The 11,314-nt window shown below is 44.7% G+C and overlaps 1 protein-coding gene across 4 annotated transcripts in view; it reads left to right on the plus strand.

Moving 5' to 3' along the window:
• NCAPG2 (non-SMC condensin II complex subunit G2) overlaps nt 1-10,937 on the plus strand; it is a 61,105-nt gene extending 50,168 nt beyond the window's left edge. For 3 of the 4 annotated variants that reach the window (XM_036864493.1, XM_036864495.1, XM_036864494.1), the window contains 3 exons: nt 557-657; nt 1,806-1,905; nt 9,857-10,250. In XM_036864493.1, the coding sequence (XP_036720388.1) occupies nt 557-657; nt 1,806-1,905; nt 9,857-9,908 (253 nt within the window). In that variant the 3' untranslated portion in view covers nt 9,909-10,250. Of the gene's footprint in view, nt 1-556; nt 658-1,805; nt 1,906-9,856; nt 10,251-10,479 lie in introns of those variants that run through there. The other variant, XR_005021327.1, reaches the window with a different exon arrangement.
• The last annotated feature ends 377 nt before the right edge of the window (nt 10,938-11,314 follow it).

Below are 11,314 nucleotides of genomic sequence, written 5' to 3' on the forward strand. Positions count from 1 at the left end.
ACTGAAATACTTCCTACAATGGACACTTTCAAAACACTTGACTTGGGTAAATACCATGTGGGTTTCATTCGGCACACAGCTGTTACTCATTTCTCCATGCCGTGTGTCACCTGACCTGCTTCTAGGGTCTCTAGGGTGGCACGTGCAGGACTGCTGGGCTGCAGAAGGGAGAGTTTTGCAGATGTCTGATACCTGTGGGAGTTTAATAGTAGATATGTTCATTGAAAACTTCAAAAAGCATTGTTTTTAACAGCTATGAATTATCTTTCAGTGGCATATCAAATCTTTTTTGTGGGCATTTCAAGTATGCAGAGTGGCTTTCTTCACTAACCAGAACAACCCTGTTCTCTTTCTAGCAGCGCCCTCTGATTTTAGTGTCTCACCTGTATGATTTGGCATGCTTACAGCGAAGAGTATGGGAAGAGCTTAGTCAACTTCCCATGTTACCTGAAAACTAGAATTCATGGTGGTTGATGAATCTTGGCTATATTTGTCTTTCTATAAAGTATTAAGATATACTATAGAGTAATTTCAGTTGTTTTTTACTTTTTTGCAGGTCATTTTTAGATGAATTGAAGGCATGTGTTATTTCTGAGGATATTGAAGGCATCGTGTGTCTCACAGCTGTTACGCACATTATCTTGGTTATTAATAGAGGTTGGTTAAATTTTCTGTGGTAGCGTCTGGGACATTGCTGGGTGCATCTTACACAGGACTGTTGTGGAATGTTTGGGAGTGAATCCCCTGCTAGTTAGGCTCTCACGGCACTCGCCCCCAGCTCTCCATGCGCTACACGTGTGCCGTCTGCCTGGGCACCTGCTGTGTGACTGCCCTGTACCGGCTTGAATGATGGCAGCTTCTTAATGCAGCTGCTGTCCACTTCCCCACTTTCCCCACTTCCCCACTGGACCCGTCACGTCTCCCTCTCTGTGCCGTACACTGAATTTCTACTGATTTGTCATTTGTTACCTTTGTCATGTACATTTAAAAATCTGAATTCATTTTTGCTAATGATAGTGTGTTTTGGTATTAATATTTAATGTATCTGTGTTTTGCTTAGCTTTAACTGTGCCTATTCTGGGTATCCCAGCCAGTTGAAATAGTATTGGAAAAATAATTGGAGATACCTATGAAATGCTTACCTAAGTGTAAAATATGGTAATGTCACTGCAGATGGACTACTGTTAAGTTTCTCTATTTTTGGACCAGTTTTACTAATGTTGAAATTATTTTCTAAGATATTATTCATAGAGTGTTCCTCTCAAAACAAGCTCTCCCCATAAGCATGAGTGCATAGTATGGCTGTAGATTCATGACAGGAATTTGTAACTAGTTTGACCCAGGCCAAGCATCAGGAAAGTCTTGCCTGAGGCAGTGTCTCCTGGGGAGACATCTGCAGGAAGAGGGACGTTCTCCATGTGGAGGGTGTGAGGATGGAGGTTGGGGTGCAGACGACCACCTTGTACTTAATAGATTCTTCAATATTTGCCAAACAGATGATGACTCTGAAATGTGTTAGTTCCATTACTGTGGAAGGTGTTGGTGATCATCAAGTCTGATGGCGTGGACAGAACTCACGGGATCATGGCCTTGGGAACTACCTCAGAGCCAATGAGGTGATTTGTGATCACTCATTGGATCTTCTAACATCCCTTTAAAGGGATCATTACTGTTCCGCAGGTCAATACATGCACTGACTCAGAGGGGAGGGTAGGAGGCTCTGTCTTACTGAAATTGTACCTGCATTGATAGAGTGTGTGTGCTTTTTTGTGTGGTTGTGTTCAATATTTTTCTGTCTTTAACAGGTAAACATAAGAGTTCAAAAGTAAAGGGTGTTGCAGCTACTGTTCACAGAAAACTAAAGACATTCATGGAAATTACTTTGGAAGAGGATAGCTTGGAAAGGTAAAACACTAGATACCCACCAGGTGTGATTATCTGAACACTGCTAGTTATTCCTTAGGTATATTTGAGATCACGTTTTCACTGCTGCTAGTTACAGCCAGGTAGAAAACTGGGGATTGAAGGGATAGAAGTGTTTCTGTTGGCAAGACCCCTTGAGCATATGTTTTAATTACTTCCTCATTCTGTCTTTAAAAACAAAAACAAAACTGTCACTTGCAAGATTCTGCCCTAGAAAAGGAAGGGCATACAAACTCATTCTATATGGTTTTATTTTATTTTATTTTTTATTTTTTATTTATTTATTTTTGGCTGTGTCGGATCTTAGTTGCGGCACGTGGGATCTTTCCTTGCGGGCTTCTCTCTAGTTCTGGTGTGCGGGCTCCAGAGCGCGTGGGCTCAGTAGTTGTGGTGCGTGGGCTTAGTTGCCCCGTGGCATGTGGGATCTTAGTTCCCTGACCAGGGATCGAACCCGCGGCCTCTGCATTGGAAGGTGGATTCTTACCCACTGGACCACCAGGGAAGTCCCATCATTCTATATGGTTTTAAACCTAGACAGATTATATTTGGTGGTTTGCTGTATTTTTGAAACCATCAACTTTCATTCCTGGGTTATAATTACCAGTTTACAAGTATCCATGTTGGGAATGGGAAAGGTCCCTCCAGAGACTGAAGAAATGTGCATTGTTTTCTACTTTCCAGGTAGCCTGTTGCTGCTGCAGGGACTGCTGTCTAAGAATGTGTTCATTGGGCTATTTTTCCAGCCAGGTGCTTTTGCTGCTGTATAATGTTTTTGACATGCTGTGCAATTTCCTGTAGACTCTTTTCTGAATTATGTTTGACTCTCAGACCAGCCACAGAAACAGTGTTTTTCCTGCTGTTTTCTGAACACCATACAGTTAAGTGTTACAGAGCTTTGAACTAGGTAATTAGTTTTATATATGCCTGGGAAATAAGCCACTTCCCATAGCTACTTTCTCCTTTGGAGAAAGGCTTTCAAAATCCTAAATTGCTAACTTATGAACAAAGACAGTTTTATCTCTTCCTTACCAATCTGTATACCTTTCTTTCCTTGTCTTTTTTTAAAAAATTATTTATTTATTTATATTTATTTTTGGCTGTGTTAGGTCTTCGTTTCTGTGCGAGGGCTTTCTCCAGTTGCGGCGAGTGGGGGCCACTCCTCATCGCAGTGCGCGGGCCTCTCACTGTCGCGGCCTCTCCCGTTGCGGAGCACAGGCTCCAGACACGCAGGCTCAGTAGTTGTGGCTCACGGGCTTAGCTGCTCCGCGGCATTTGGGATCCTCCCAGACCAGGGCTCGAACCCGTGTCCCCTGCTGGGATCCTCCCAGACCAGGGCTCGAACCCGTGTCCCCTGCATTGGCAGGCAGATTCCCAACCACTGTGCCACCAGGGAAGCCCTCCTTGTCTTATTACATTAGCTAGGGCTTCTGGTACAATATTGAAAAGGAGTGGTGAAAGGACATACTTGTCTTGTACATGATCTTAGTGGGAAAGCTTCCCATTTCTCACCATTAAGCACAATGTTAGCTGTAGATGTTCTTTATCAAGTTGAGGAAGTTCCCCTCTATTCCTAATTTACAGATAGTTCTTATCATAGTGGGTGTTGGGTCTTGTCAAATGCTTTTTCTGCATCTACTGACAGGGTCATAGGATTTTTCTTCTTTAGCCTGTTGATGTGGTAGGTCACATTAGTTGATTTTCAGATGTTGAACCAGCCTTGCATACCTAGGATAAATCCCACTCGGTCATGGTGTATAATTTTTTAATACACTGTTGGGTTTAATTTGCTAATATTTTATTAAGTATTTTTTGCATCTATGCTCATGAGTGAGATTGTTCTGTAGTTATCTTTTCTTGTAATGTCTTTGTCTGGCTTTGCTACTAGGGAATTTCTGGCCTCATAGAATGACTTAGGAAGTAATTCCTTCCCTTCTTCTGTCTTCTGAAAGAGACTGTAAAGAATTGGTATAGCTTCTTTCTCAAATATTTGGTTAGAATTCACCAGTGAATCCATCTGGGTCTGGTGCTTTCTACTTTGGAAGGTTATTAATTATTGACTCAATTTTTTTTAATAGATGCCTATTCAGATTGTCTATTTCTTCTTGAATTAGTTTTGGCAGATTGTGCCTTTCAAGGATTTGGTCCATTTCATCTAGGTTGTCAACTTTGTGGGTATAGTATTCCTTAATTGTCTTTTTTTTAATGTCCATGGGATCTGTAGTGATGTCCTCTATTTCATTTCTGATATTAGTAATTTGTGTCCTCTTTTTTTTTTTTTCCAGCCTGGCTAGAGGCTTATTGGTTTTATTGATCTTTTAAAAGAACCAGCTTTTGGTTTCATTGATTTTCTCTATTGATTTCTGTTTTTCATTTTTTTTTTTTTTTTTTTTTTTTGCTTTCTGCTCTAATTTTTATTATTTCTTTTCTTTTGCCTGCTTTGGATTTAATTTGCTCTTTTTTTTTTTTTTTTTTTCTGGTTTCCGGAAGCCTAGATGACTGATTTTAGATGTTTCTTCTTTTCTAATAGTCAGTGCTATAAATTACCCTCTAAGCACTGCTTTTGCTGCATGGCACAAATTTTGATGTTATGTTTTCATTTTCATTTAGTTAAAAATATTTTAAAATTTCTCTTGAGATTTCTTCTTTGCCGCATGTGTTCTTTAGGAGTGTGTTATTTAATCTCTCAATTTTCCAGTTATTTTTCTGTTATTGATCTCTAGTTTAATGTCTGAGAGAAGACATTGTATGGGTTTCTATTCTTTTAAATTTATTAAGGTGTGTTTTATGGCCTAATATGTGATCTATCTTGGTGAATGTTCCATGGGAGCTTGAGAAGAATGTGCGTTGTGCTGTTGTAGGGTGAAGGAATCTGTAAATGTCAGTCGTGTCCTGTTGGTTGATGGTGCTGAGTTCAGCTTGTCCTTACTAATTTTCTGCCTGCTGGATCTGTCCATTTTTGACAGAGGGGTTTTCCTTTATATATTTTGTAATCCTGATATTAGGAGCATATGATTTTAGAACTATTATATCTTCTTGATGGATTGACCCTTTTATTTTCATGAGGGGTCCCGCTTCTTCTCCAGTAATGCTTTGCTCCGTAAAAGCCATTTTGTCAGGTATGAAGCTGGCTCCCCAGCCTCCTTCAGTGAGCATTTCTGGAGCGTTCATGGTGTTTTAGTCAGGAGGCGGAAACCCCACAGTTACGGGACAGTGTAAGCTCCAGGTCAGGAGCTCCCATCAGGGCGCTGGTGCAGCGGACTGGGGGCTCGTGAGGGTCACAGCGAACTGTAAAGGGTGGGGGAGTGGCAGAGGTGAGGAGCAGCACTACCCCTAGGGAGGACACCCCCCCCCCCAGGCTGAGCCTCTCCCAGGATGGAGAAGTCCTGAGGCCTTCTGGGGGGACCGCTGGCCATCTAGTCTCCGGGGGGCGGGGCCCATCCATAGGGAGGTGCTGGGGGAGCTGCTGAGCCCATGAGCCCTGCTGTGGGGCCTGGGTGCTGCCTCTGCTGCCCGCGCCCCCCGGAGAAGGCTGGACCTTGTGGGAAGCCCTCCGGCGCCCCTGCTGCCAGGGCTGGTGCCGTGCCTCGTGAGCCCCAGCGGGGCCCTGGAGCGGCGGCTTGCTCGTCCGTGAGCCAAGGACGTGTGTTCAATTACAGGCTTTACTGCAGAGACTGTTGACTATTTCCTGTGCAGTTTAGGAAGGGTCTTTGAGGGAGAAACCCAACAGACTCTAGGGTTATGAACTTGTTTAATTTCTAGGTATGTGAGGAAGAGGGAAGTGAGCTTCTGATTTGGAGGAAACTGAGGAGTGTTTGTATGTTTCTGAAAACACAGTGCAGTGCAAATACTAAATAAGGCCGTCAGAATTACAAACTAGGTAAATGATAGGCTATTGTCATGGGACATGGTCATAACCTCGGAAATGCAAGCATTTTACAAGATTTCTCTGTTAGAAATACCATCTGTAAGGACAGTTTTTTGGAAAAGAATGGTATGAACTGCTCTGAGGGTGTAAGGAAAGAGGGACGTTTGCACCTGTACAGAGGTTCAAGGCGAGTACTTGAATTGTGTTAGTTATGTTGACAGAAAAAAAGGCCTTAGAAGTTCAGAACTTACTCCGTGGAAAAGAAAAGGATATTCATAGAAATTAAATGCAGGGCATGTAATATTTTGTTTCTTCATTGTTTCTACAACTCTGCAGTTTTCTGTGCTAAGCTGATACACAGATGGCAAGAAAGAGTTCTTGCCTTTAAGAAGGAAACATCCTAAAAAAGTAAATAGGTAGAGACTGAAATATTGGCTTCTTACTTAAATATGCAAGAAGCACACTGTACAAAAACCAGTGTCTGGAAAATGAAAGAAAAGAAGAACCTAAAAAAAAAATTGATGAAACAAAGAAATCAATCTAATGGAAGATAAGCAGTTAAGATTTAGGACTCTATTTTAGAATATTATTTATTTTTGTTGGCATAGAGACGTTAAGGCAAGTCTGCATCTTTAAGACTCTTGGGACCCTTTGGTCCAATGAATATTTTAGGAGATGGGGCATTAATTTAGAAGTGGATGTTTTCTTAACAAATACACTAGCTTTCTCTGCAGCAGGGTTAGTATTTTGTTGACTGTCTGTTGGGTGCTGTCTCATTGCACTTTCAGTGCCTCACCTGGCATAGTGCTCTGTAAATTCTGTAAATTGTGTAAACCAGACTGTTTTCTCAGGAGCAACAGCATGCATTCAGCAATGCACTCATGCATTTAAGTGTCAAAGGATGTCACCTTTACTACTTTCATACATAGTGTACGAGTAGCACTATAATTAGAGATTATTTCTTAAGGTTTGTGTTATATCATGAATTTTTCCCTCTAAGTGAACTGGAATCATATTGTAAGCAAGTTAATTACCAGCATTAACTGTGTTTTGGCAGCTTTGGTGGTGTGTGTGCGTCCCCAGTGTTAAACCTTGTGATTAGACTTGAAGCAAAGGAGTATTCCCTGAAACAGTGGCCTCTTTTTTATTATCAAGTATTGATACGTAATATCACCTTATTCCACTGTATGTAATTTTCATAGTCTTTTTTAAAAATTGAATTCGAGGCTGGATGCTTTTTGTAGCTCATTTAGAAGCATGCATCAAAACCTAGGGACCTTGATGTGGATAATTAAAAACTACGCGAAAATAAAACCCTTCTTTAATTAGAAAACATACGTTGCTTATCTTACCGATTGTTTTTCTCCGAAGGCTGATTTTGTGCCTCTCCTGTGTTGGCGTCTCCCGCCGTGAGCACGGCCGGCCTTGGGCCGTAGGAGCTGGAGGTGGGCGGGTCGTGGGGGAATCAGAGCTCAGTGGGCGACATGGGGGACGGTCCCCCTGGACCAGGGCTGCCACTGTTCCTTCCAGCTCTGAAATTGTATGCTCATTTATTTTGCCCCTTAATAATTCTGATTCCTCTGGTCTATACAGTGTACCCAACCCTCTCCCCAGGTAATAGGAGAATGACTGAATTCACAGGAGAGCAGAAGAGCTTGTTGGTATCCAAGCCCCATGGGGTAGTCAGAGGCCTGGTTTGCACCCACTGTGCCTTTGCTGATGCTGGGGTCCCAGGCAGGTTGCTTTGCCTCTCAGCCTCGGTTTCTGGCCTTGGAAGGAGAAGTCAGGATGCCCAGCAGCCCGGGACTGGCCTGGTGCTCGGTTTGGAGGTGACCAGAGTCTCAGACTGGACTTAGGCCAGCATGAGAGGCTGATTACCCTATAGTTATTTAATAAGTCCTTTTGCCAAGGTAACCTAACATTTTTCTTTAAGGGTTTTAAAATTCTTACATAAGGAGACAATATTTTCGAGTGATTAAAAATAAGTCTTAGATTCTGGGGCGTTGGTGACTCACCGTGTCCTGTGTCCCTCTGTCTTGTCTCCTGGGTGGGGCAGTGCTCCCTCCCTCTGGCCACCAGGGAGCTGGGGCCTGGCTGGCATGTCGGCCCTTGCAAGCGTCCTAGCCTATAGCTCTCGAAGAGCTGACGCAGGAGGGTGGTGCCGTCGGGTGCTGATGCTGGGAGACCGGAAGGGGTGGGGAGCATCCGAGTCTCCTGGTGTTTCTCTGGATGCAGACACCTGCTCGCTGCTGTGATGGGGCGGCTTCCGTAGGCTTCGTGCTTCCCACCATCTGCCGTCTCTGCTCAGCCTGAGGTGTCCGTGGGGCGCAGACAAAAATGACTGCACACGTGCAGCCGTGGAGCGGTGAGAGAGAAACAGGACAACCGTTAGTAAAGCAGCAGTGCTGGGCCAGCCAGACACTTAATGACAAGAGTCTTCAAAGAAAAAATCAATCGTACCCCAAAAGAATGATCTGGAACTAAAAACCCTTGAGTTGGAAACGTTGCTGAGGCACTGGAGCTTCAGCTCCCAGGTGGTCCAGAAGGTCGCCGTGGAGGGTGCCAGGAGGGAGCAGGACAGACACCGATGAGGAGGGTCCTGGGGGAAGCAGACCAGGGAGAGACCCAGGGAAGCAGCGATCCAACCGCCGACGGGAGAGGATTTCCTGGGGCCAAAGAGATGTGCAATTTTAAAGATTCATTTTTTGTTGTTGTTCCTTTAACTAAAGTTTAGATGGGACTGATGAAAAAAATCACCATAAGTCTGAATAAAATTCCTGAATTTTGAGACAGAGAGAAAAATATGAAAGCTTTTCTAGATCTGTGTTGGCCCCTACGGGGCCCCTCGTGACGAGTGGAACAAGTGAGTGTGACTCGAGATGTGGCCCAGGCGTGAGGACCCATGGGCTCTGCGGCTGGTGTGCAGAAGGGCTGTGAGATACGTCGGTGATGTTTCTGTGTTGGTTACAGGTTGACTTATTTCGGTGTGTGGGGTTAAATAAAATACACTGTTGACTCTTGGGCAGCACAGGTCTGAACTGTGTGGGTCCACTTAAGTGCAGACATTTTCCATAGTAAATAGCCCAGGACTGCACAGTCGTAGTTGGGTGAATCTGTGGATGCGGAACTGCAGATATGGAGGAGCTGCGTTCTCAGAGGGCCGACTAAGTTATCCGCAGATTTTCAACTTTGCGGAGGGTCGCGGCGCCCCAAACCCCTGCGTCGTTCAAGGGCCAACTGTCTTGAGACGAATTTCACCCATTCTTTTCATCTCTTTGAACGTGGCTACTAGAAAATGTAAAGTTACCCCATGCTTGCGTTGATACTGGACCGGGCAGGACACGGGCAGACCCGAGTGCCCATAACAGCTCCAGGCTGAAGAGTGAATCAAGCTGAGAGGGCGTTTGGGATAAAGGTTGAGGTTTGTCTCGGCAGGAATTCAAAGTTGGCTGGCCCGCACGCCCTCTGAGGGGAGCTCAGGGGACGGAGAAGGAAGGGGAGTGGGTGACGGGCTGCCCAGCCAGTCTCGCCTGGGGGCAGGTGTGCAGGGGGTGGGACGAGAAAGTGAGGTGTGTGTGTGCAGAAAGTGAGCGAGCATGGTCGCAACAGTGCGTCATGGGGGTTAATAGTTGTCGTTTACCTTGTGCTCTCGCAAAGGAGGGAGATGAGCTAGCGATTGTGGGCGTGGGAAAAGGGGGCGCCCGGCCGTACCCATGAGCCTGCCGTGTGTCTGCGCAGCGGTCTAGATCCTCCTAGACGCGCGTCCTTGTGCGTGAAAGATGAAGCACGGCCAGGTGAGCACCTTTCACTGAGAGGGTCTTCTGTTCGTGTTCCTTGGGGACAGAGGACGCCTCTGGTCACGGATGGCTCTGTGTGCCGTGTGTCGTGCTAAGGTTTCTGCTGATGGCGATTCCTATTACTCCATTTACTTTTGAGAAACAGCGATTACTTCGGTTTTCTCTTTAAGTGTATTCTGTTGCAAACCATTTTTAGATTTATTCTGTGAAAATGTAAATTTGCATAATTCAGTCACATTTTTCTGTAGCTAATTCTTTCTCTGTGTTTCAGGTTTCTCTATGAATCATCATCAAGAACTTTGGGAGCACTTTTGAATTCATAACGAAGCCAACATCTTGGTCATGTAAAAATAGAGAAAAAGGACTTACAGAAAGTGAGATGAATGTGTATTTTCCTAGTGTTTTTAATGTTAATAGCCCATATAGTAGAGAAGGGGTAAGATTTATTTTGGGGTGGGTATGAGTAGAAAACTCAAAGGTTCTTACATTTTTGCCCAGTGCCTGCATAAATGATACATTTAATGTAACAGGCTCCAGGTATGAATGGTGCAGAAACCCACAGTGCGAAGAAAAAAAAAAGACACCTTTCTAGCCAACCCGGTTGTTTTAAAAATGACTTTTATATATAATATTGCTTGCAAACTATGAGTAATAAAGCAATGACAACACCTGTTTGTCTACTTGATTTAAAAATATTAGTACAAGTTTTCCCCTGCAGGAATGAGGGCTGAGTTCTGGGCGGGCCTGCCTTTCTACCAGGGGCAGAGGTGTAAAGCGCAGGGAGCGGCTGGGTGGGCGCGGGGAGAGGGGCCACACGCGAGGGCCTGTGGCTGCGAGTGCCAGGACACAGATCCGGTCACGCAGCCTGAAGCTGAACCACCTTTTCTTTCCGAGAGCTGTCCCGGCTGATGGAGGACTGGCCCCCGGCTCCCTGGCTGCATCGTCCTGCGTCACCACCCCCGTTGCCAGAGTGTCCACATTCAGATCCCGACAGCCACGGCCCAGGTCGAGGCCGTCAGCATCCTGCCGCCTGGGATGCTGCTTCAAACGCACGCGTGTTCTGTCTCAGCCCCCCAGCAGGAAGGAAAGAAGTGCCAATGTCTCAGTGCCTCTGTTTCTCGAAGAAGGTACCTAAATGGACTGTGCACCGTGGTCGTGAGCATTTAGGGCAAGGTGTTGCCGAGGGATATCTGAGGACTGGGGGGTGGGGGTTGATTACTTTAGCTGGTTTTGAACATAAGACTATCTAAACATCTTTGCTAATTAACTAAGCCGTACTTTGTATTGGTGAATTTTTTTTTTTTCTCTTTTTTACCCTTTCCTTGTTTGATTTAGTTTCAAGAATAGGCAAGCCTCATAAAATGAACTGAGGAGTGTTCTGTCTTTTGGTATTCCTGGAAGAGTTTGTGCAAGATGAGAAGTGGTTCCTTGGATTTGTTGTAGCACTCTAAAATGGAGCTTGGTGTTTGTTTCCTTTGTGGGAAGAGGTTAATTGGCTTTTTAATTTACATGTACGTTTTTAGGATAGTCGGGTTTTCTTTTATCTTGTGTCAAACTTGATGGGTGAAATAATCCAATTTGTGAAAAAATATAATTCCATTTTTATTAGGTCAGAATAGTTCAGACACTCCTGCTGTAGGCATACACCCTAGAGAAGTCCCTACACGTGTGCACGGGGGCCAGAGCCGGGTGCTCAGAGGCAGAGGGCTGGGGCGCCGGGGCTTCACTA

The sequence above is a fragment of the Balaenoptera musculus genome, chromosome 9 (assembly GCF_009873245.2).
Source record: "Balaenoptera musculus isolate JJ_BM4_2016_0621 chromosome 9, mBalMus1.pri.v3, whole genome shotgun sequence".
Lineage (NCBI taxonomy): Eukaryota > Metazoa > Chordata > Mammalia > Artiodactyla > Balaenopteridae > Balaenoptera > Balaenoptera musculus.